General features: G+C 35.9%; 1 protein-coding gene across 1 annotated transcript; it reads right to left on the minus strand.

Annotated features, from left to right (window-relative positions):
• Positions 1–507: 507 nt before the first annotated feature.
• Positions 508–27,273, minus strand: LOC129265516 (actin-related protein 10-like). The gene is made up of 10 exons (XM_064101363.1): positions 27,197–27,273; positions 11,734–11,886; positions 9,248–9,356; positions 8,606–8,713; positions 8,118–8,185; positions 7,190–7,305; positions 6,561–6,637; positions 5,793–5,948; positions 5,116–5,317; positions 508–3,856 (listed from the first exon to the last, which is right to left on the minus strand). The coding sequence occupies exons 1-10, from the start codon at positions 27,271–27,273 to the stop codon at positions 3,651–3,653; spliced, it is 1,272 nt and encodes a 423-aa protein (XP_063957433.1). The 3' UTR covers positions 508–3,650.
• Positions 27,274–27,627: the final 354 nt, after the last annotated feature.

A 27,627-nucleotide genomic window follows, 5' to 3' on the forward strand; every position in this document is an offset into this window, starting at 1 on the left:
TAAAGTGTTATCAGCCATAAAAGCAACTATTTTTTTTTTCTTTCTTTCAAATACAAAGAAGTGATCAATTTTATGAAAAAGATTAAATAAGAAATATAATCTGGAATATCAGCCAATTTTCAGTCAGTGTTGTCACAACTACTATCAACGGGATAAGCTAATTCACTATCATAATTTGTATCTAATCAATTCTATTTGTTATTACATTATTTGACAGAATGCATTCACATCCATGGGGAAATACAAAAAAAATATTGCACTTTTTCTAGTAATGAATTGTACATATGGAAATAAATGTCGAACTATACAGGTGAATGGATAGCCATTAGTAATTACAGTTGAAATTCAGTATAACTATGTTTTTTTTAAACAATGTTCTTGTGTAATCTACATGTATTTGGGATATCAAAGTGACTGCATTTTGCAGTTTGGCCCAGTAACTTTTGATGTAGAGCCATAAAACTCATCTCACACAGAACTCATGAAAAGAAAAGAGCTGAAAAAATATACACATACTTTATCTTTGTTCCATTTCTTCATTTTGGGATCACAGTTTTTTTGTTTTGTTCAAAAGTGATTTGACTCATTTAACAATATTTCTGCTATCTTGACTTGTGCTGGTAAAATATTGAATGGTATGCTCATTATTTACAAATATGTACATTTTGTATTATATGTTGTCTTACTAATGTGATAATAGCAATCCCTTAAAGGACAGTCCACTCCAACAAAAAGTTGATTTGAATAAAAAGAAAAAATCCAACAAGCATAACACTGAAAATTTCATCAAAATCGGATATAAAATAAGAAAGTTATCACATTTTAAAGTTTCGCTTAATTTCACAAAACAGTTATATGCACATCCTGGTCTGTATGCAAATGAGGAGACTGATGATGTCATCCACTCACTATTTCTTTTGTATTTTATTATATGAAATATTCTAATTTTCTCCAAATTCCTCCCTGAACATGTGGAATTAGCATTAATACTATAGGGTTCAGTCAAGTTGGTCCTTTATGTCAAATTTGTAAAAAGTGAAATATTGTATAATTCCAACAATAACAAACAAAAGAAATAGTGAGTGAGGGACATCATCGACTATCTCATTTGCATGTCACTCAGTTGTGCATATCACTGTTTTGTGAAAAATAATTGAAACTTTAAAATGTCAAAATTTCTTATTTTACATCCGATTTTGATGAAATTTTCAGTGTTATGCTAGTTTGATTTTTCTCTTTTTATTCAAATAAACATTTTTCTTGGGTGGACTTGATCTTTAATAATTCTGCTGTTTAATGGCATACAAGTAAGACAACAGACATCAATATAATGAGGCCCTAGTACATGGAAATTACCAGGGGAATTTGATATACTTATTTTGAATTCTTTGTAATGTGTTAGTTTCATTCCTAAAGAAATGGATCTGAAATACAATCTTTAATTTGAATACACATCATTCACCACCATAATCTCTCGTTAAAAAAAAAGGTATATGCTCAAACATAAGAAATGTCCCCGTGGTAAAGTCATAAAGAGCTGTCCCAATTGGGATAACATTATAGTAAACTCTAAGTAAGGAGATAATGGCAAGATTAGTCTTCTTTAACTAAACACGAATGAGTACAAGGTCATATATTACCTCTCCATGGCATATACATGTTATGTAATATGAATTGAACTCGCTTCTTAGCTTTGTGTACTGGCCTTGTTTAAAAAAATTTGTCATCAATGACAAAACAACACAAGTTTTTGAAAATGTTGCCCTTGGCCACTCAAATTGCAGGATTTCAGTAGCTTGTAACAAACATTATGAACAATTTAAAGTTGGGTCAGTAAATTGGGAGACCACTTTTCTACCTAATACTGCTTTGTTCACATTTTGCTATGATTGATTAGTCTTAATATCATTTTGAGGGGGGTACATTCACATTATTTACAACCATTATCAGATTTCATGAGTAGGGTATGATGGAGGACCAAAGACAAACCATACAGAGGCCATACAGAGATCATTCAAATATTGTAAAATGCCCCTGCGCTGAGTGTACGATAACCCTGTGCTGATCGCAGAATGCATGTATATGGTACGATGGTGATGCCCCGTGCTGATTGTATATTGCTCCTATGACATGCCCTTATAACGTGTCTAAGGTCTTATGATTTTGAAAAATTTGTATAACTCCATGCTAATCATAGATCCTACAATGATCGTGAATCTGTGCAAAATCACATGATCATCATACACCACCCTTAGGTGATTGAACGATCATCATACACCACCCTTAGGTGATTGAACGATCATCATACACCACCCTTAGGTGATTGAACGATCATCATACACCACCCTTAGGTGATTGAATGATCATCATACACCACCCTTAGGTGATTGAATGATCATCATACACCACCCTTAGGTGATTGAACGATCATCATACACCACCCTTAGGTGATTGAATGATCATCATACACCACCCTTAGGTGATTGAACGATCATCATACACCACCCTTAGGTGATTGAATGATCATCATACACCACCCTTAGGTGATTGAACGATCATCATACACCACCCTTAGGTGATTGAATGATCATCATACACCACCCTTAGGTGATTGAACGATCATCATACACCACCCTTAGGTGATTGAATGATCATCATACACCACCCTTAGGTGATTGAACGATCATCATACACCACCCTTAGGTGATTGAACAATCACCCTACAGGAACCTACAATGATCATAGACCAAATGTAAAATGGGGAATTAGCAAATGATCATACAATTAATCATTAACGATGGATAGTACACAATCAGCAATTCAATCACTCATAAAAAGCAGTCCATATCAATCAATATGCTTTTACAGGACCCAAGGGTGCATTTGGTGTTGTAAACCATGTCAAATCCCTTAAACAACCTGCAGAACCTTGGTTATTTTTTCAACTATTTTGCTTGCCTGTACAGTAGACATCATGCTTTAAAAAGTTTAAGTAAATGCAGTCTCATGAAAAACAAGACCTTGGAATCTTCATACTCACTGTGGTACTATCACTCAATGCCATACAAGAGCAAAATGACTCCAGTTGTCATATGAATCTAAATCTCTACTGTACTTCAGTCTTTCTGGGTAAGCTCTTCAAGCCTTATTCTTTCAACTATTTTGTGTGCCTGTAGCGAAGACAGCATGCTTTCAAAAGTTTAAGTAAATGCAGCCTTATCGGAGAACAAGACCTCAGAATCTTCATACGCACTGTGGTACTATCACTCAATGCAATACTAAAAGATCAATGACTCCAGTTGTCATATGAATCTAAATCTCTACTGTACTTCAGTCTTTCTGGGTAAGCTCTTCAAGCCTGCTCTTCAGAAAGCTTGCACAGAAATAGGAAAATGCAACCTATATTGGAAAGGTTCTCCTTAGCCAGGGGGTTGCTAAATTTAGTTTCAATCTATACATTCATTCCCTGTGCCTTTGATTTCTTAAGGTGACTTGTATAAAACCAAAAGTTCCAAAGAGTATTTGTACTTTTATTTCAAGGACCACAAGATCTTCTGTTCCTTCCTCGTCCTGGTGTCTTTTGATTTGCCAGCCACATCTCAAAAGAAAACACATATGCAGTCTTAAGAATTACAAGTGTCACTTCAATTTCATTTCTCTGGGGTGCCTTTGGCCTCACCATGTGGCTTCCGCAATCCTAGTGATTTTAATGGTGTCTTGTCCTTGGCAGCAGATTGCTCAACTTCTGTGACAGCTGGTAACAGAGAGCACCAGTCAGGGACAACCTCCGTCTGCAGGAAAACATCCCTTGTTAATGACCGGTAGCTCAGAACCTCCAAACCTCCAAATATGGCTCCTGTCAAATGAACATATATATCAATAGTAATGATGGCGGATATCTCTTGTAAACAGAAGGTATCATACATCTAATTTAGTATATACTAGATGGATTCTTGACTGCATGTATTCAAAAATTTTCCTCATTCAACGCCTAATAAACAAAGTAGTAAACATTTTGAAATAATGAGCTCTGTGTCCTGGACCATGTGAAGAATCATGTAATCAGACCAATGTCCCTCTTATATACATACATGAATCAGATTTGAAGTAAATACTAATGACTAGTTAGTCACAATAAACACAATTCATATGAAAATAAAATTATACGTTCATTAACTCTAAATGACATTTGAACTTGATCATGTGACCTAAGACTTGTGCAAGATGATCAGTGATACTTATTATGTCCACATTTAATGAACTACATCCATAAACTTTTAGTTATGATGGAATTTCAACAAATACCCCCAACACGGCCAAAGTTCATTGACCTTCGTGTGACCTGAAACTCACAGGATGTTCAATGATACCTGATGTCCAAGTATAATGAACTAAATCCATATACTATCAAAGTAATGATATTTCAAAAACTTAACCTTGGATAAGATTTTGTTGTTGACCCTAAATGAGCTCTGACCATGGTCATGTAACCTGAAACTTGCACAGGATTATTTTATGTCCAAGTTCCATGAACTAGATCCATAGACTTTAAAAGTTATGATGGCAATTTAACAAATACCCCAACATGGCTAAAGTTCATTGATTCTACATGACCTTTGATCTTGGTCGTGTGACCTGAAACTCAGGCAGAATGATCAGCGATAAAACATCACCCTTACAATTACATAAACTAGGTCCATATACTTTATGACGACATGTTAAAAACTTATCCTTCGTGAAGATTTTATATTGATCCCCTAACATAGTGTTCATTGACCTTAAATTACCTTTGACCTTGGTCATGTGACCTAAAACTCAGGCAAGGTGTTTAGTAATACTTGATTACCTTAATGTCCAATTTCATGAACTAGGACCATATAACATGACATTTCGAAAACTTAACCTTGGGTAAGATTTCAATGTCGCAGCCGCCGCCACAGGAAAAGCGGTGTGTATAGTCTCGCTCTGCTATGCAGGCGAGACAAAAATGAGCGTTATACCATTATTGTGATTTTCATCACATTATCATATCATTAATACATATTATCCTTGTTCACATGGAGGATAATAATGTTGTTAAAGAATTATAACATCATCATGGGATTGCCTAATTACCTCCTAGCCATGCTGTAAAGTAGGCCTGAGCTGGTGGGGAATGTACTTTGAATGTCGAGATGGCTAGACAGTCCTTGTACTTGGGCTTAGTAAGAAGCTGCTTTAACTCAGCAAGAAGCCGATGGGAGAACCCTGGCAACAGAGAAGTGCCTCCAATGAAGACTAGGTTATCAGCAAGAGGTTTCCGCATGTCAATTGGACACTGTCAGAGACACAAGAACAGATGGGAGAGATGTTTCATATGGTCAATCTCAGGGATAAATTCAATTGTTGGTAGGCTGTTATAACTTTATGCTTGTATCTCACAACATAACCTGAGGGCAGTGCAGAAAAAGATATTATAATCGTATTGTCAGAAAAAAGTCTCCTGATTCCTAATGAGAACTCTTTAAGAACGACTGGCGAACCTTCTTACGCACTAAATAATCACCAACATTAAATGGTGAATATCATTTACCACAAGAAAGGATTACCAGTCATTCTTAAAGTCACTTTTAACTTACAGACAGCTTTATGAAACGGGATATCAGCACTTTTATAATGAAATGATCATAATAAATAACAATGCATCAGCTGTACATATTATTCCAGTCATCAAATTCTGGCTTGACTTCACAATATGAATGTACTTTTTCCACTCCATGGGGAACATTAATGAGAGTCCAGACTTGACTAACCTTAAGTATAGAGTCTAAGACAAGCGTTGCAATAGACTGTTCATCACTATCCATTTCAAAGAGAACTTCACAAGCTATCTCTCTAGTTTTACCATCAATGGTCAACGTTCTACCTCCATTCAGTGGGTATTCAACAGACGCAGCAGGGCTTGGCCACTGGGAAAGAAAAGGACACAAAATGAATTGAAGAACTTTTATTTGAAGGTTTAACTAATGCATGAATAGCTTTGACAATAAATGAATTTTGTCTATAAAATGCATACGTTGGTATCAATAATGCCTGTAGTATTTTCATTCGTTAGATATAACACAAAAGAGCAATGAGCATAAACTGCAGTGCTAAAGGGCAAAATATTGTACTGGGAATCAAAACCTTGACTTTCATGTGCAAAGATCAGTCAGCTCTTTAAATCATCTGATTGGATGGGCTCTTTAAACTAGTTTGGTGATTTCTACATGATAGAACGTCTCCATTATAATCACTATACAAGATATTCAGTCCTGTTTCATAAAAACTGTTATAAATAGCAAAGGCCAGAATTAACAAATTCTCTCTCTGCACATTAATCCTTTTTCCAGCTTTTAACCCCTTAATGGGACCAAATTTCACAAAACAGGATCCAGGGAAACATTTAATAAATGAAGCAACTTGTAGGAGTTACAAGCTGCTATTAAAAATCCTGGCATGTGATTGAATGAGAGCAGTTTTGTCAGTGAAAATTGCTGACAAGATGCTTCATGGAACAGAGCCTAGGTGTTTTCACCTACCTTACTATCATCTCCCTGGAGTATACTCTGTTGAATGGATGTTGCTCTCTCCATATTGGTCATGAAACACGTCCTTACTGTATGCAAATACAATTGATAATGATTTGTAAAGTCATCAATGTGGTTGGTAATTGGTGTAAAAATCAAACGAAAAATGCATACTGTGTATTACATTTTTTCAACATAATGATTAAGAAATTGATGATAATGGAAAGCAGTTGATCCATTAAGACTGTGGAAGGATTTTTAAACAAAATTTGCCATTCCGTATGCATTCTAAGTGCAGACCAATTACTCTGAACATGAAAAAAACAGCTATTTTGATGCCCGGGATTTCTATTTTTGGCACAAAATCGTGATGAAAGTTGGCATGCAACTCATTACTTTTTCACAGAAAGTAGACTTTTATAAACTGGATTACATCTTAGTTATATGACCTTTTATTGATGATGGCAATTTGAGACAGATTTGTTATCTGAAATGAAACATATCAGCCCCTCCCATTTTTTCACAATATCATAAGAAGTGAAATGTATCATATATTCCTTCAAATATGTCTATGTCACAAGATTTCAATACCACCACTCTCTTGATATCTTGTAGTCCTTCCACAGATTATGTTTACTTACCTTTGATATCTTCTAAGACATCAGCTGGAATGCTGTCCATGACAGAAGACAAAGGTTTATGTTCTTCTCCATTCTCCCTAATTGTCCCTGTCTCCTTTAGCTGCCTTTCCAGGTTCCTGAAAGAAAGAAAAAAATATCCATGATATTAATGGTCCAGTTAATTCATAAAGTGCTTGAATCAGTGCTCATTGAGTACTATATAGAGCAGTTTCAGAAGATGTTACAGTGGAAGGCATAATAATGGAAAGGCTGTACATTAGACTGTAAAGACACTGATTCATCAGGGTTTGATGCACATGTTTCATTGTTTGTCCTCTAACATGTCTGCTTGTGGGAACTCTCTTTTACCCACATTCTAATTAGCAATTACCTCTTTATACAAATCATGTCCCTGCAGTGTACACCCTGAGACGATGCCCCCCTACCCTGACCCGGATGACTGAAACCGGCATTGTGTGTTCACTTACCCCTCCCTTGTATTATAATCAAAGGTTATTTTACAGAGGAAAACATCGTGTACCTCAGACAGAACATTAAATTGGGGCCCAACGTAGAGGAGAGTCACCGATTTTGCATTTTAAGGGGCCCGTTGCATATTAGAGTTTAAATCAAACGCACTGCTAAAAATCATAAGCAACTTAATAATCCAAAAGCATGCCTTCGAAACTTGTGCTTGATATTTTGACTTGCGTTTAAATGCAACTCTTTCTGCAACAGGCCCCAAAACCCGCTGCACTAATCGTATAAGAGTAGGGGGAACATGGTGTAGTGGTCCACCTCTACACCCCAATCAGTTACAACTAGAGAGACCAACAGGTCAGTGATGCAGTTTGCTATTCACCTCCAAGGCACAGGTGACACCAAACAAAATAATGATAAAAAGAGCTGAGGAATATAGCAATTCCTCTCAAGATGGTTGCTCACTTACTCATGGATTGCTTTGCCACCGAGAGGTAATGACTCTACAGCCTTGATGATTGGGTAGCCTTCATAAATGTGAATAAATCATATTGTGTCAAGGAGAAATTGACATTCATAGACTCTATGCCGATAAGGTTATCAGTTATGCACAACTTCATATGGTCAAGAATGTTATATTGTCTGCTTTATAAAAAAAAAAGCTTTATTAAAAGCTTAAAGTCTGTTGATTATCTATCTTGCATCAAATAATTGAAATTACATTGATGTCATAAAAACAATAGTTTTCAAAACCACTAAGTTACAAATTTATTAGCAAGCACTCATTATCAGCTAATTTTAAATTCAAGATGGATTTTATCTAAGGGTGATAATTAAAAACAATTATACAGAGTTTTATCTCATATTACATTCATGGCTTGAATATGAAGTGATTCCTGCATCTCGTAGCTGATCACTCCACCATATAAAAACAATACACATTGTCAAAAAGGATATTGGAAGAACAGTTGTTTCATTGTAGCCAGCATCAAGGACCAGTGCTGTATTGATCCCAAGTGTGAAGAGTGTGGTGAGATGTGATGGAGCAAATAATATTGAGGGCACCTGAAGTATCAAGAAGAATTATATCTACCATTCATGATTTAAGTTCAAATAACATCTACATGTTTTAAGTTATTTCAACATCATGATAAACTCAATTTGATTCATTCAATATGTAACATAACATGATAACTTTATGTTGCTGCCTAGACAACCACTTTAACTTTGTTTTCTTTTTCATCACTGTAGTGAAGACCACTTAATGCACACAGCAGGAATGTCAAAGAACTTGTAAATTACCATGCAATGTTTCCTAACAAAATCTAAATATTCATTTTTTTTTTTAAATTGAATACATTTTTATGTTTGTATTATAAGAGTATTTTTATTTTTTTAAAATTCTTTCCAATTATAATGAACGTACCCTGTCATGGTGTTCATGCATGTCAATATTACATTAAAAAAAGTTATCAAATGTGATCTGGCTACACCATGACTCCTTAGTTGATTATGAAATGTTGTCAAATGCAGCATTTGTGAACAACAAATTGTAAAAAAAAATGGGCAGGGACATAATAGAATGAGAAAAGTACATACCTCATATCTTTTGAAAAAGACTTTAGCAAGGGTTTGTCTGAACTGTGTAGGGCACAAGACAGATTCACAAACAACCACACGGCGGTCTCTTGGATTTACTAATAAGTGCCTGAAATAGAACATAATATTGATAATTATTATTTAGATGTAGGATTTCAGAGGCGCAGATATTTTTTGACGTCTTGCGAGGTTGTTTCAAAGAGACAAAATATTAAAACTGATTTTTAACGTGCATGCCTATGAAAACCATGAATATGAATATTTTGTCCCACCAACAAGCTTATCATTGGTTAATCAATGATCGTGCACATTAAGATATTGTTACGTCACAATAAAATTGCATTGCGTATTAGTTGCCAGGAGGTGTGGTAAAGGAGCGTCAATTTATTGAATTCAAATGCGCTTGCACTATACGCTAGCGCATCTTTACTTTATTACAGAGATTTCTTTTTTTTTCAAATGACAATACTCAGGCGCCATGCTTATGATTTACAGGATTGCCATATATGATGGTTACTAAAAACATTTTTGTTTGTTTGCTTCATTACTTAATGTTTAGATTTGTGGGGGTATCTAAATAATAATAATAATATTGGATGACCAATTTTTGTGGGATGCGTAGAAATATTGTTACTTGCTGAAGAACAATATTGGATTTGTCTCTGACTCATCCAATATTGTTCTTTAGCTTGTACAATACTTCTTCGCATCCCACTCAAGGCCATCTAATATTCTCATCAACATTAAGTTTCCATTTGAAACACATATTTCTCATATCTGATATCAAACTCTGAAAATATCTAAAGTGGAAGGAGAGGAAATTTAAGAATAAATTAGATATAATCAACCAAATCATAAACTGAACAAAAAGAGAGTCCCTCCTGATAAACATATTAAATCTATAAAAAGTTTCAAGCAAAATGATTCAGCAGAAGTGTTTCTTCTTGGAAAGACTAACTTCTGTGTTAACATGAAATTTACTCATCAAGTCATTCCTGAGCAAGGAGAACACATTAAAGTAGAAATTGTTCATACCACCACAAGAGTTAAGTTTAGCATTTCAATACCAAATTTAAAAAGGCAGAATATTAGAAATTTCCCTTCAAGTTGTGTTCATTGAACCACACTAAACATTCACAGAAAAGAAGTTGACAACTTAATTTCTTAAGTGGCTATAGTGAATATTGAGAAATGACGATTTTGCCTTTGGTGCATGCTCACTAATGCATGACTAGAAAGCTCATTTTTAGTCAAAGAAGTTGGTCATTAACGGAAGGGAAATTTCTACCAACTCACATTACTCCAAAACTTTTCATTGATAAGAAATGCCATTTTTGCTTAAGGGTAATATATTTTATTTGTCATGTCTTTATCAATTCCATCATAGTGAAATATCAGTATTTTGTAGAGAGAGAGAAAAAAAGGATAATTGATACAAAAGCCCTACACATTAAAAAACAAGGTACATACAAATTATTATGTACATAGAAATGGTAACAAGATAGGCGATTTATAATTATCATTTATGAGTTTATCCCTACATGAAAAATTATGAAATTTTAAAAAATTTGAAAATAGGAAATTTCTATTTGTCTAAAGACTAAAAATTTAACTGTTCAGGGGGTGTTTCACAAACAATTAGGTATGACTTAAGAAGCAAGCTCAAATGCCAATGCACACATGATAGGTAATCTTATTAATACACGGTAGTACGCATCCTCATCTAGGATGATTTGACCAATGCGGTGACGCCTTTTATTCCGCACCCAATTGGAAAGGTAAAAAAGAAAATCAAAGAATAAGAACAAAGAAAGTTTGAGAAAAATCAGACAAATAATGAGAAAGTTATGAGCATTCAAATATTGCAATCACTAATGCCATGGAGATCCCCCATTGGCAATGCGACAAGTATGTGTGATGTCACATGTGAACAACTTTCCCTTTGATAGACTAGAAATTACCCCAAAAATGTTTCTTTTTGCTTTTTCTTATGGTGATACAAACTCTTTATCCATGATAAATTCTTTAAAAATCTGTATTACATGCCCTCCTATAAAAAGAACACATGATCTACTGATAGATGTGATGAAAGAGGCAGTTTAAGTGAAATATATACTAAAGTAATGGGGAGAGTTGTTCACAAGTGACATCATACATCTTTGTCGCATTGCCAATGTGAGGATCTCCATAGCATTAGTGATCGCAATATTCAATTGCTCATAACTTTCTCATTATTTGTCTGATTTTTCTCAAAATTTTGTTGATCTGTTTCTTTGATTTTTCTGTTTTCACACAAGCTATCTTGTTTCAAAGGTTTCATTTTCCTTTAAGTGCGATCCTAAGTCACACTTACTGTACATGTATATATTTGTGAAACACCTCCCAGGTACATTGAACATATATTTTGGCAATATGTGCATGCATAATGTATGAAAATTTGAAATTCATCTTTTTACATTCTTTGAATTAAAAATAAATCAAGTCACCTAAAGTATATATGGTGAAGAAATTCTACTAATGCATCATACAGCTCTTCTGTATTGGTGTAGTCCCAGATATGGACAATCTTATCTGTCTTGGAGAGTTTGATTTTACTTGGTATCGTTGCTCTTGGACTGGTTTCACCAGCAAAACCCACTCTGATGAGGAAAACAGACAAGAAAAATATGATGAACAGCAAATTAATTAACAAAATGAATAATTGTGTCAGACATAAATTGACATGTAAGGCCAAGTAAAAAAAGAAAATAGTTGATTGTCCGGGTTTTTGAGAGCAGTGATGAGGGAGGTCCTTGTTGAAAATAGACAGGAGCGATGACCGATTCCGCCCACATGCTCTCGCAACTGCCTAAAACTGCCAATTACCGAGCGACTCCCAACATGAAAATCGCTCCCGTCCGCGCCCGTCCAGTCTCCAATAACGACTGCATAGTAGTCAGACAGCCAGGCCAGAGCAGCTGCAGTTTTTTTCTTTCATGCATCGTCGCGTTCGTACTTGTAACTGAGTGGATTTTTTAGAATCACGGGCGCATTGCTTCAGAAAAATGCGTATCGAGTTTCAAACTCTCGATATCCGGGGTACTATTTTTCAAAATGCTGCATGGCACCGGCACCAGGCCTTGCCGTATAACTTTGATAGTAAAAAAAAAATCCTTTTTTACTAGATTAGTTTTGCAGATATCCTAAATTTGCATGAAATGAAGAAATTCAGTTTTTTTTAATGTTATTAGTATTTTTCGGAGACTCAACTTCTTAAATCTGAACTAAGCCACTTGGTGTTTTGGAAATATGGTGCAGATCAAGCAATTTTAAGACCGAAATTAGGATTTTCAGTGGGGATTTTTGGTAACAGTCAATGTCTGAGTGTATACATGTATTGGCGCTAATGGAGTTTCATACCCGCCTGTGTTGCGGTGATGATTGACTGAGCTGTGTGTTGCAGTGATGATTGACTGAGAGCTGTGCCATGTTCAGTGGATGTGCTTGGGTAGGCATAGCTTAGCTTGAGAAACAGTTGACATGTTGATGTTAGCAGTCAGGCCGTGATACATTCAATATTTCATAAAATAATTTTCAAGTGAGTTTTTATCAAAAAGTAATTGTGACAAGAATTCCTCCGAATAAAAATTCTGTTCAAATTTGATAAACTTCACCCTATTCAATTTGATAGACAAAATTGTACAAGTTAGAACGTCCAGTTAATTTAATATAGACTACGATACGTGATACAAACAATAATGATAAACATCTAGATCTAGAGTTCTACATAATCAACTATACATAAGTTAAGTACATGTAAATGAACAACAATAAATTAAATAATTTAATAATTAGATTTAATAATGCACCTATCAATTGTAAGATGCACCCCCGACCCCCGGGAATGGTGCGTCATGGTAGGGTCATTTACCAACAAATTAGTGACGCAGGGTACCGTCATGGAAATATTTGGTCCGTCACAGTTTGAGGATTGGGGTTCGTCAATGTCAGTCATTTTACCTGGGTGCGTCATGATGCCTCAGTGATACAAAAATTACAATATATTTTATATATCTTTCGTTATGAACTCCAGTTCTCCCAGAAGAAATATAATTGACGAATTATTCCAACAACGTCGGAAAGGAAAATAAAACAGAGTTGAAGTTGGTATCATCTCAGATTAGTTGATGTGTCAGGACATGTTTTAAAATTGTTTTGAGGAGCTAACGAGTTAAAATATATTTCATGTACCTTTCGTTATGACCTCTTTTTCTCCGTTTACTGGCCTTACACTAACTTCCCTTTGTGTCTGCCTACTTCTTTTCTTTCATCCCCTTCACTAACTTGATTGGTCTTTTCTTCTCACTAATGCCCCTTTTGTCTCCTTGTTTCTAGTGTTGCTTTAGCTTGTCTGTGGTCTATATTATGGTTGTTCCACTTTACATGTTTGTCATTTTGCCTCCGACGAAGATTCTGCTAGGATCGAAAGCTTAGGCCCCTTTTGACTTTCTAAGAAATATTAAAGACGCATTTTCTCGAAAATGTTAGGAACGTAGATAAAACAAAATAGAAGTTGGAAACATCTTAGATTAGTTGGCGATCTATCAGGACATGTTTTAAAATTGTTTTGAACGGCTAACAAGTTAAAATATATTTTATATATCTTTCGTTATGAACTCCCGTTCTCCCAGAAGAAATATAATTGACAAATTATTCCAACAACGTCGGAAAGGAAAATAAAACAGAATTGAAGTAGGTAACATCTCAGATTAGTTGGCGATCTATCAGGACATGTTTTAAAATTGTTTTGAGGAGCTAACGAGTTAAAATATATTTCATATACCTTTCGTTATGACCCCTTTTTCTCTGTTAAGAAATATTACAGACGCATTTTCTCGAAAATGTTGGAAACGTAAATAAAACAAAACAGAAGTTGGAAACATCTGAGATAAGTTGGCGATCTATCAGAGCATTTTTTAAAATTGTTTTGAACGGCTAACTAGTTAAAATATTTTATATATTTTATATATCTTTCATTATGAACTCCCGTTCTCCCAGAAGAAATATAATTGACAAATTATTACAACAACATCGGAGAGGAAAATAAAACAGAATTGAAGTTGGTAACATCTCAGATTAGTTGGCAATCTATCAGGACATGTTTTAAAATTGTTTTGAGGAGCTAATGAGTTAAAATATATTTCATATACCTTTCGTTATTACTCCTTTTTTTCCGTTCATAAATATTAAAGACGCATTTTCTCGAAAATGTTGGAAACGTAAATAAAACAAAACAGAAGTTGGAAACATCTTAGATTAGTTGGCGATCTATCAGGACATGTTTTTAAATTGTTTTGAACGGCTAACGTGTTAAAATATATTTTAAATATCTTTCGTTATGAACTCCCGTTCTCCCAGAAGAAATATAATTGACGAATTATTCCAACAACATCGGAAAGGAAAATAAAACAGAATTGAAGTTGGTAACATCTCAGATTAGTTGGCGATCTATCAGGACATGTTTTAAAATTGTTTTGAGGAGCTAACGAGTTAAAATATATTTCATATACCTTTCGTTATTTTTAATTTTTAAAATCGAATCTGACATTTTACTCTGACGAAGGTGCGTCAGGGAGACGGTCATGGTTGGTCAAAATCTTGAACTGGTGCGTCACTTTTTTCTTTCTTGGCAGGGTCATTGTATTAAGTAAAGGTGCGTCATTGTTAAGAAACACATGTGCGTCATGGTACCACAAAATCTAGACAGGAATAACCGTTGTTTCTGGGGATTTATTCAACAATTTCTGACATTTTACTATCATCCCCATTCACCGACAGTAGTGTGTTAGTGCGAGCCTGCATGTGTAATCATTTCTTCCAATTCGGGCGACCGGGTTTTGTCTATATATTTTATTTTTTTTACATTCTAAATGACATTGTTTTATCTTGAACGAAGGCCCACTATTTTCGTTAGACTCTAATCTTTCTTTTGATACTATAAATATTGCAAGAAAATATACGTTACCGATGATTTATTCCTTATTTTTTGAATTTTTCTGCCGGAGAGGAAAAATGGCAACCGTGTGTTGCTGCCCTCTACGTTCAACGAGTTGTGCTTTTATCAAGGCTTTCCGATCAGAATCAATGCGAGTGACAAGTTCCGAACGCACGCACATCTACAAGCGCAATGCATTGGCAAAAATCGTGATATATAGCGACTGGTAAATACGTCTGTAATGATGATGACGTCATCCAAGATGGCATCTTACGTTGGCCAACGAAAGGATCGAAGATGAGTATGTTTTGATCATCATTTGAAAGGTAACTGCGGTCTAAGGTACAATATTTCTGAATTTTATATATTTTTTCATAAATTTGATGTCATTTATTTTTTTTATAATGTGACATTTTATGTACAAAAAAACAATCTGAAAATCGGGTTTCCGCCGAATGTTAGATCTAACGTTACTGCTTATACGTTGTCTGTACGTACGGGCCTCCAAGCTCATCAGTCTATGTATTGGTGAGTGAGCCAACTTTTACAAAGAGCTAATAGAAAGTGTAGAATCAAACTCACTCCCTGCCTTGATATGTTTACAAGAAACATGGTTCACTGATTTCAATATATTAGCAATTCCAGATTTCATCCCAGTAATAGAAAATAGAGGCCAAGGAGGAAGAGGAGGAATTGCAATATATGTGCAACAAACAGTTACTTTCAAAGAAGTTAATTTCCCTCAAATCAAGGAATATCAAAGAATTGACATTTTCACTTATGACAAGGTCATTTCATTAATCAATTATTATAATCCCTGTCAAAAGATAGAATTGCGCGATTTAGAAGATTTGATTGAAAATTGTTCAAAAAACATAATAATTACAGGTGATTTCAATTCACACAACCCTCTGTGGGGTAGCATAAAGTGAGATAGTAATGGGACATTAGTTGAAAACTTTATAACAAATTATGATTTAGTAGTATTGAATGATGGGACACCTACAAGAATGGACATCCATACAGGGACAAGGTCTTGCCTAGACTTAACAATTGCTTCGAAGGAAATTGCCAGCAAACTAAAATGGAACGTGCTAGAAAATTACGGGAGTGATCACAATGTCATCAAGTGCTCACTGCACGAAATAGAATATGTAGATCATAATATCAATCCTCATGAAAAGAATTGGTCCTTCAAGCATGTAAACTGGGAAATATATCGGGAAAAAATGAAACATAAATTTAGTAAAATAAAGATATTACAATTTTCACACGATCAGAATATTCAAGATAAATACAATTTGATTTTGCAGATAATTAACGAAGTGGCAGAAGAAACCCTTCGCAAAGCGGGCCAAAATCGAAAAGCCAAAAACCCAGTTCCTTGGTGGACACTAGAATACTAAGAAGCAATTAAAGAAATAAATAAATATAGAAATCGATTAAATAGACATTTTAGAAAGGAGGACTTGGAAATGTATAGGAAAAAGAAAGCATATGCCCCAAAAATAAAGAGACGAACACAAAAGGAATACTGGTTAAATTACTGTCAGTCTTTGAGGAGAAAATCCAACTTAGGAAAAGTATGGGAAATGGTAAAAGGACTACAAAATGGTTCTGTCTCAAAACATATATTTCCCAATTTATTAACAGAAAACAATACACCAGTAGCTAATGCTCAAGAAAAGGCAGAATTGGTTGCTAAGGCTTTTAAAAACGATAGACAATCGATTAGACAATGACGAGATTATTAGAAGAAATTCATTTGAAAATTAAATACAAAATACGATCAAAGAAAGCTGCTCTTCTGAATCACCTCTTGATGATGAATTTACATAGATGAATTAACAAGCGCTGTTAAAGAAATTAAAAATTCTGCAGCAGGAATAGATGGTATCAAATCAATTATGATACAACACCTACCGAAAATAGCTCTTCAGTTCATATTAGTTTTAGTAAACAATATTTGGAAATCCTCAATTCTACCCTCAGATTGGCATTATTCTACCCAGATCCCTGTACTTAAACCAGGTAAAGACCCAACAAACCCTTCTTCATATCGACCTATTTCCTTGACATCAACTTTCTCCAAACTGATGGAAAGAATGGTTAAAATAGACTTGTATGGTTCATGGAGCGATGCAGTATCCTGACACCAACACAGGCAGGATTTAGAAAAAATAGAAGTTCTTTAGATCAGCTCCTTAGATTAGAAACGGACATACAGAAAGGATTAGCTAACAAGGAGTATGTACTAGTTATTTTCATTGACCTTGAAAAGGCATACGACCTTTTATAAATGGAGAAAGGGAATAGTATTTAAATGTCATCAAGCTGGTATAAAAGGAAAAATGTAACAGTGGATTAATTCATTTTTACAAGATCGATATTGCAAGGTAAAAATTAATGGCCAGTTATCTTCACAATTTGTTCTGGAAAATGGAACGCCCCAAGGTAGTGTTATTAGTCCAATTTTGTTCAATTTAATGTTGAATGATCTAAAACTGATAGAAAAATCTGTAAAAATCTCTATGTATGCCGATGATATTGCCGTATGGTGCTCAGGCAGAAATCTTGACTTTTTACAAAAGAAAATGCAGAAAGCTATAAAAGAAATTGAACAGTGGTGCTCAACCTGGAGTATGATTATTTCTCCTCAAAAGTCTGCTGTTATGATTTTTACCAATAGGCAGCATATAGAGGTAAATATTAAGGTTAAAGATAACTCTATACCACAATACAAAGAATATAAGTTTCTGGGTATTTGGTTTGATGTGAAACTCACCTGGAAAAAGCACATCGATTATATAAAACTCAAATGTTCAAAAAGAATCAATTTGTTACAGTGTATAGCAGGAACAAGTTGGGGGAATAATAAAACAATTTTTTATATAATATACAAAGGTCTTATTAGATCCATATTAGACTACGGATGTGAGTTATACGACTCGGCTAGCCTTTCGCTAAAACAAGAATTAGATTCAGTCCAATATCAGTCACTGAAAATAATAACTGGTGCAGTATATTACCCTGCCGTTGAAGCACTACAGGTAGAATGTGGTGAAAGACCTTTACAACTAAGAAGAGAACTGTCTGTTGACAAATACATGTTTTATCTTTTAACAAACAGAGATAGTCATCATCCTACTTTAGAAATTATTGAACCTTCCTGGTATATTGATCAATTTACTTGGAAATCAGGTCGTGGACCCTTTGTAGTCAGAGCATGTAAGCCAAATGAAGAGATCCAAATTGAACAACTAAGCCAAAGAATATTACGAGAACCTTTTTGGTCATATGAAATACCTAATATTTCTTACTATATCCATAAGATTATCAATAAACAACGTAACTTAGTACAAGATATGAAAAACTGTGTCTCAGAAAGGATATATACAAGATGGAAAGGTTACTTAAATTTCTACACTGATGGATCAAAACAAGAAGACAAGAGAACCGGCTCTGCTTTTTATATACCAGAACTGGATATTAAAAGATTCTATAGATTAAATTCTGTAAGTATAATGAGAGCCGAATTAACAGCAATGGTAATGGCACTTGATTGGCTAGGAGCGTCCGTAACGTTGGGGAAGTACAATAAGAAACAAGATGGCGGCGTAAACATCGGGCAAGTCTCTTCCGTCTTTTCACAATATTTTTTCATTTTTTTAAAATGAATTCTTGTTTAAAGATAACAACGAGAGCGTAGAAATGTCGGAAATGAAGTTTTATCCCATGAACATGATTTAGGTCTAGATCTTTTAGAAGGAAAGTAGAAATCTCGGGGGTGAAAGTTTCAGGTTTTGGCTTCCTTTGTGTGGGTCTATGAGATAGAAGCCCTGGCTTCGTATGAGAGTAACCTTACGTTAGTAAATGATTTTTACTCTCTAGAAGCCGCCTGGCTAGGACAAACTGCGATGCGAAACCATGCGCTGAAGCCTGAATCTGAATCATGAAAAAAAAATGGCTCTCGAAAACTGAAGTGAAAATGGCTCTGGTAAAATGAAAATGGCTCTCATTTTTTTTTTCAAAATGGCTCCCTAAACATGCTAAAAATAAAAAGTTATCTCAACACGACAATGCGTTATCCCACTCCCAGTATGGTTGAAAGTACCCCTTATCGACCACCTAATCTTCTAAGCATCGTATCTGCGAAAATATTCATCAATTGTACCCAGTTTTCGTCTCATTTGTGCAGAAAATTGAGCAGATCAGATTCCCATGTTTCGCTCGGCGACTCCGATTCAATCCGCGTACATATCGACGAACAACGAATACGACGATTTTACATTTGCTTATTTGCACCCGTCTTTTGAAACCGACCACCCGCGATACATTAAGTTTACGGCCGATTCTTGTCGCGGTGGCGAAATATTTTTACTCTTCCAAATCAGTTCTATGATGTCAACATGCTAAATGATCGTCTCACTACTTCCACTGCGAGCTCCGGCACATGATTCGACGATTGACGACGGGTATTTGTTCTTAAGCGGTTTCCTATCGGATTTCTTGGTTTTTCAGCGGGGTTTGGGTCTGGTCAATACAATTTTGATTAATTCTAGTAAATTTTTACTTTTTGTTCCTTCCTTTTTTCTCGTAAAATCGATTCATACTGTTTCTATGGACACTGCGCCTACTCTCCCGCGCGTATCGTTTGTAATACGCAATAATTTTAACGCGCGCAAGGTGGTCGGTTTCAAAAGAGGTGGTCGATATGTGGTACTGGTAGTAGGTATGTGCGAATACGGGCGCATCGCGAGCGCTGGTTTTGGCTGCACGGTTTTCGCGCGGGTTTTGCTGCAAGTGGCATCGCCTCTGTCTGGGCGGCTCATCGAAAATGGGGTTTCATGCACATGCGCACATAGTTGATGCAATCTCGTGCCTTGATACAGACAGTTGAAAATGTGCTCTTTCTGTACATATAAGTTTCAATGTGGATACTCGCCTGTGAAGTGTGGATATCGGAGCTTGAAAGTTCATCAAATTTTTGGATGCGCAAATGATCGAAATTTTTTTATGGTAAGTAGAACTACGATCCAATTATGTATCTAAATTGTTTTAGAATATATTCAAATCTACAAAAAATGTCAAATCAAAAGATTCTATCGTGGAGCAGTCCAGATATAAGCGAAGCGAGCTACCCTTGTCACAGCCGGTCTCTCAGCAGTCGAGCTGCCCGATGCGGTGGGCTCCCGACGGTCTTTCGGCAGTCAAGCTACCGGTACCCGATGCGGAGGGCTTGGTGACGGGAGTGGTCGATAGTGAGTCGTTCATGCTGGATTGAACTGGATCTAAATTGTTCACTTGATAATATTGTGCCTTTTTCTGAAAACGTCTGTCATTATACCGTAGATTGTTATTCTGATATTGATTTAATTGATTTAATATTGATTTAAATATATACATTTTGTCACAAAAACATTCTTTCCTCCTAAGGTTATAGAGTCAACATGAACATGTTTTACTTTGATTGTTCAATCATGTTTTATCATTTGGAAACTGGATTATTTTGGAAGTGGAATATTAATGTTGACTTATTAAATTAAAATGCAAAATCTATAGTGTTTTTTTTTTTCTTTTGTAGAAAAAAAAATATTTTGAAACTTTTCAATCATGTTTCATTATTTTGAGACTGGATTTGCTTTTGAAAGGGGAATATCATAAATGTTGACTTTTTAATTAAAATGCAAAAATTATGTTTATTTTTTAGTTTCTTTTTTTATATATTTTTTAAATATTTTTTTTTGGTCATATTTCAATATTTGGAGACTGGATTTGCTTTTGAAAGGAGAATATCTTAAATGTGATTTTTTTATTAAAATGCACGAACTAGATGTTGTTTATTTTTTGTTGTTGTAATTTTTTCACTCTTATGAGAAAATACATGAAAACTCAGAGGAAAGGATATTTCATTTCCAGATGGGTCTAACTCCTGTATTTATGTTTTCTTTATTATTAATTGTACTATTTATTTTTTTATTCACTTTTCTTTTTTTAGGGGTGCAGGTGGGGGTTGTGTTTTGAATTGGAAAATGGGGATGGGATTGGTACAAGTTTTTGTGTCACTTTTGTTTCTCTTGTTTTTAGTGCTTGTTTGGAGCTTTGATGTCTGTTTTGTTGTTGTTTAAAGCTTTGTTATATATTTTTACTGGTTGTTTTTTGTTTTGTTTTAAAAGAAATAGACCACTCTTTTCCTTTTCTTTTGGCTTCGACTAATAATTTGAATTTATTTTTCTTTAAAAAGAGAGCTCAAACAGGGCCTTTGTAATACAATGTATGTATACAAATCTAAGAAATTGACAACTGATAGAATATATTAAAACTTCATTTTCGTCCTTCTTGATACTTGAAATAAATTGCATACAATTCTACATACATATTTTACACTCAGCTGCTCATTCCTTCTAAAAAAATGTAATCACATGTCCATTGTCTCTCAAATCAAAAGCTACATATTATAACAAATTGTTGAAACAATAGAATACATAAGGAATTGGTGAAACAATCAAATACATCAGAAAAAAACACACATATTTTTATTTGGTCATACAAAGTACAAAAGAAATTTTTTATATGTAAAAAAGGACCCCCGTACATACAAAATTACAATACTAAGTTGAAAAAGAGCTTGTAATTTATATCAGAAAAACAATGAAATACATTAGAAATTACAAAAACAATACTTTAGACAAATTTATTAGGAAATTATCTACATGATGATGTTTTGATGCCAACTAAATTATATTAATTATCTATCATAATCACCTTCATTTGGCAAAATAAAGAGGCGAGTAATTGTGATTTTCTGTTTGCATAATTAATTAGAATTAATTAGAAGAAATTATTTTAAACAGAATAAGAAAGATTACAAGATGAATTGATGCACATCAATTGAGCCTTCTCTCACCTTTTCATTGATACCTAAATTACTTCATAGGGCTAAAAAACAAAGAAGTTAGAGCCTGTTGAAGACTTGGGTTCAAAATGGTCACAAAATGGTCACAAAAATCGGTGCTGTACTCCATTGACTTTACATTAAGACAATGACCACAAATTTGGATGAATATGTGCGACTTAAACTGGAATAACATTATAATTTCTTGATGAAAATTAAAGTTCTTGGTATCATTTTAAAGGTCTTTTTAAGAGCTTTCAAGTGATACCAAATTTATTCATATTTGATGATTTTCATTTTTTTTGTCACATACCTACTGGTAGTCTCACCATACGACAATAGTACCGGTAATAATAGTATACACCAGTCACCAGACGTGCAGACGGTGGACTGTAATCAGTAGAGGCGCACGGCCAATATGGGAGACTCTCTCCAATAGGGGAGACAATCTCCCACATTGGAGACTTGCTTTGCAAAAGGACAAAAGAAACAACACCAACAAAAGCATGATTTTTTCCACCCAAAATTTTGTCTCACTGAGGTCAGAAGCCCATTTGTTTTGTGTGTGATTGACAACAAAAATCCTTATCAAAACAAAAGTAGATGGTGAATTTTTAAAGTAGACGGTGAAAAGGGGTAATTTTTCATGAGGAATCTGCTAATCACATTTTTATTTGCCGCCAAGGTAATCCTTTTGCAGCAAATGTAAACAAAGGAAATTGGTATCCAAAACTGGAGACTGTCTCTGAAATTGGATACCCAAATTCTTTACAAAAGTCTCTGATATTGGAGATAATCTCCCACATTGGAGACAGTCTCCAATATTGGCCGTGCGCCTCTACTGGTAATACTGTTTCCAGAAGAAGAAGGAGAACACTGTCTCCAACTTCATTTGACATAGAACTAGATAATGTTGTAAATCGGATCAAAAATCAGATCGAAAATCGGATCGGCAGTTAAGCTTCTAAAATCGAAATCGAATCGAAAATCGAATCGGCGATGTTTAAAAACAAAGGAATACATCAAAATGTTGTTCGCGGTCGCGCGCATCTTCCTGACAAAGTCACAAAGACGAATGCATTGGAATGGAAGTCGCCAACATGCGCGATCGTTTGGAACATGTTTTAAAGCCAGGGGTTTTGAGGTGTTATTGCTTTAAAATAAACCGAGTGATTTTTATTAGAAAGATAAACGAAAGACGCATCTTCCGAGCAAAGGCGCAAAGGAAAATAAAATGAAAATATTTCTCATAGATCACAGGTTAATGAACGATCGGCGGGACATCTTTTAGAAGTATTTTTAGGTGCTAGCGATTTAGAATTATTGGAATGATCTCTTACGACGCATCATCTTAAAGTCGCAAGTGCAATTAAAATGAAGTAGACGACGCAAGCACGCACGATGATTTGAAATATGTTATTAAAATGTTTTGGGTAGCTAGCGTTTTCAAATCAATTTGAAGTTCACGGCGGGGTCCGCTATCACCACGAGGTTGAAGAGAAGATGTCTATCATCATAAAGGGGGTAAGAGAGTAGCGCAGTGAGCTCCGTCGGTAATACGACCTTTCAAAGTTCACGGCGGCTTCCGCTATCACCACGAGGTTGAAAATAAAATGAATATCATCATAAACGATGTAAGAGTAACGCAATAAGCTCCGTCAGTAGCACGATCTTTAAAAGTTCACGGCGGGGTCCGCTATCACCACGAGGTTGAAAATAAAATGTAAATCATCATAAACGATGTAAGAGAGTAACGCAATGAGCTCCGTCAATAGTACGACCTTTCAAAGTTCACGGCGGGGTCCGCTATCACCACGAGGTTGAAAATAAAATGAATATCATCATAAACGTTGTAAGAGAGTAACGCAATAAGCTCCGTCAGTAGCACGATCTTTAAAAGTTCACGGCGGGGTCCGCCATCACCACGAGGTTGAAAATAAAATGTAAATCATCATAAACGATGTAAGAGAGTAACGCAATGAGCTCCGTCAATAGTACGACCTTTCAAAGTTCACGGCGGGGTCCGCTATCACCACGAGGTTGAAAATAAAATGTAAATCATCATAAACGATGTAAGAGAGTAACGAAATGAGCTCCGTCGGTAATACGACCTTTCAAAGTTCACGGCGGCATCCGCTATCACCACGAGGTTGAAAATAAAATGTATATCATCATAAACGATGTAAGAGAGTAACGCAATAAGCTCCGTCAGTAGCACGATCTTTAAACGTTCACGGCGGGGTCCGCTATCACCACGAGGTTGAAAATAAAATGTAAATCATCATAAACGATGTAAGAGAGTAACGCAATGAGCTCCGTCAATAGTACGACCTTTCAAAGTTCACGGCGGCATCCGCTATCACCACGAGGTTGAAAATAAAATGTATATCATCATAAACGATGTAAGAGAGTAACGCAATAAGCTCCGTCAATAGTACAGTCTTTAAAAGTTTCTGGCGGGGTCCGCTATCACCACGAGGTTGAAGAGAAGATTTATATCATTATAAACGATGTAAGAGAGTAGCGCAGTGAGCTCCGTCGGTAATACGACCTTTCAAAGTTCACGGCGGCTTCCGCTATCACCACGAGGTTGAAAATAAAATGAATATCATCATAAACGATGTAAGAGAGTAACGCAATAAGCTCCGTCAGTAGCACGATCTTTAAAAGTTCACGGCGGGGTCCGCTATCACCACGAGGTTGAAAATAAAATGTAAATCATCATAAACGATGTAAGAGAGTAACGCAATGAGCTCCGTCAATAGTACGACCTTTCAAAGTTCACGGCGGGGTCCGCTATCACCACGAGGTTGAAAATAAAATGTAAATCATCATAAACGATGTAAGAGAGTAACGCAATGAGCTCCGTCAATAGTACGACCTTTCAAAGTTCACGGCGGCATCCGCTATCACCACGAGGTTGAAAATAAAATGTATATCATCATAAACGATGTAAGAGAGTAACGCAATAAGCTCCGTCAGTAGCACGATCTTTAAAAGTTCACGGCGGGGTCCGCTATCACCACGAGGTTGAAAATAAAATGTAAATCATCATAAACGATGTAAGAGAGTAACGCAATGAGCTCCGTCAATAGTACGACCTTTCAAAGTTCACGGCGGCATCCGCTATCACCACGAGGTTGAAAATAAAATGTATATCATCATAAACGATGTAAGAGAGTAACGCAATAAGCTCCGTCAATAGTACAGTCTTTAAAAGTTTCTGGCGGGGTCCGCTATCACCACGAGGTTGAAGAGAAGATTTATATCATTATAAACGATGTAAGAGAGTAGCGCAGTGAGCTCCGTCGGTAATACGACCTTTCAAAGTTCACGGCGGCATCCGCTATCACCACGAGGTTGAAAATAAAATGAATATCATCATAAATGATGTAAGAGAGTAACGCAATAAGCTCCGTCAATAGTACAGTCTTTAAAAGTTTCTGGCGGGGTCCGCTATCACCACGAGGTTGAAGAGAAGATTTATATCATTATAAACGATGTAAGAGAGTAGCGCAGTGAGCTCCGTCGGTAATACGACCTTTCAAAGTTCACGGCGGCTTCCGCTATCACCACGAGGTTGAAAATAAAATGAATATCATCATAAACGATGTAAGAGAGCAACGCAATAAGCTCCGTCAATAGTACGATCTTTAAAAGTTCACGGCGGGGTCCGCTATCACCACGAGGTTGAAAATAAAATGTAAATCATCATAAACGATGTAAGAGAGTAACGCAATGAGCTCCGTCAATAGTACGACCTTTCAAAGTTCACGGCGGCATCCGCTATCACCACGAGGTTGAAAATAAAATGTATATCATCATAAACGATGTAAGAGAGTAACGCAATAAGCTCCGTCAATAGTACAGTCTTTAAAAGTTTCTGGCGGGGTCCGCTATCACCACGAGGTTGAAGAGAAGATTTATATCATTATAAACGATGTAAGAGAGTAGCGCAGTGAGCTCCGTCGGTAATACGACCTTACAAAGTTCACGGCGGCTTCCGCTATCACCACGAGGTTGAAAATAAAATGAATATCATCATAAATGATGTAAGAGAGTAACGCAATAAGCTCCGTCAATAGTACAGTCTTTAAAAGTTTCTGGCGGGGTCCGCTATCACCACGAGGTTGAAGAGAAGATTTATATCATTATAAACGATGTAAGAGAGTAGCGTAGTGAGCTCCGTCGGTAATACGACCTTTCAAAGTTCACGGCGGCTTCCGCTATCACCACGAGGTTGAAAATAAAATGAATATCATCATAAACGATGTAAGAGAGCAACGCAATAAGCTCCGTCAATAGTACAGTCTTTAAAAGTTAATGGCGGTGTCCGCTATCACCACGAGGTTGAAGAGAAGATTTATATCATTATAAAGGGGGTAAGAGAGTAGCGCAGTGAGCTCCGTCGGTAATACGACCTTTCAAAGTTCACGGCGGCATCCGCTATCACCACGAGGTTGAAAATAAAATGTATATAATCATAAACGATGTAAGAGAGTAACGCAGTGAGCTCCGTCGGTAATACGACCTTTCAAAGTTCACGGCGGCATCCGCTATCACCATGAGTTGGAAGAGAAGATATCTATCCCCTTAAACATTGCCATAGATAATACCGCGACTTTCTCCCTGAATAATGCGACCTGTAAATAGCTAGCACCTCAAAAACAATCTTGAAATATGTTCTGAGCGATCACGCACTGTAACCAGATCTACGCCGATTTTTTATTTTCGATTTTTTCCTTCAAGCCAAGGGGCATGATCGAAGATCGGCAAGTGATTGCCGATTGTGGTGAAATCGAATGGAATCGGTTACAAGCTTAGAACTAGATCTAGGCTTAACTCAGTTTATTCCCAAGGCAATAGACACGCCCATTTATCGGCGAGAGCTAGAGTCGACCGCGTCGATGAGGCATCGACGCGAGCCGTCCGTCGCGGCATAGCCCGGCGCGGCGGTTGTTCCGATCACCGTCAATCGTCAGTCTGAGTCTGACTGAGACAGAGTCAATGCAGTCCCACTCCCAAAACACATATATTCAAGTTTCTTAACATCAGAATACAAAATATATCAAAATCTCACTTTGTATATGCAGCACCTATGTCAAAGATAGCAGCTGTCTTCTCTACCCCAACGCTGAGACCCTCAAAAAGTGGCATTTTTTCAATGAAAGTTTCCCGACAGTGCAGCAGTCCGAGGTAAAATACGTGAGATTTTTAATCACACACGAGTACGAGTACGACGTACGAGTGTAAAGTCACGTACCGATCGACACGTACGCATGATCCTTCAACGTCCTAGCTTCAACACAAGCTGTTGTACAAAACGTAATCGCGCATGGTATTAAATAGTCTTTTTTTAAAGCCATATCTGATCGATATGAATAAAAAGAAAAATATTTTAATGGTTTTACTTCCAAAATTGTTTCGAAAAATAATGTTATGTTTATAGTAAGATATTTATCAATATAAATTTAGGTATGTAGTATTTCAATAAAAACTGTACGATTATTG

The sequence above is a fragment of the Lytechinus pictus genome, chromosome 7, assembly GCF_037042905.1.
Source record: "Lytechinus pictus isolate F3 Inbred chromosome 7, Lp3.0, whole genome shotgun sequence".
Taxonomy (NCBI): Eukaryota; Metazoa; Echinodermata; class Echinoidea; order Temnopleuroida; family Toxopneustidae; genus Lytechinus; species Lytechinus pictus.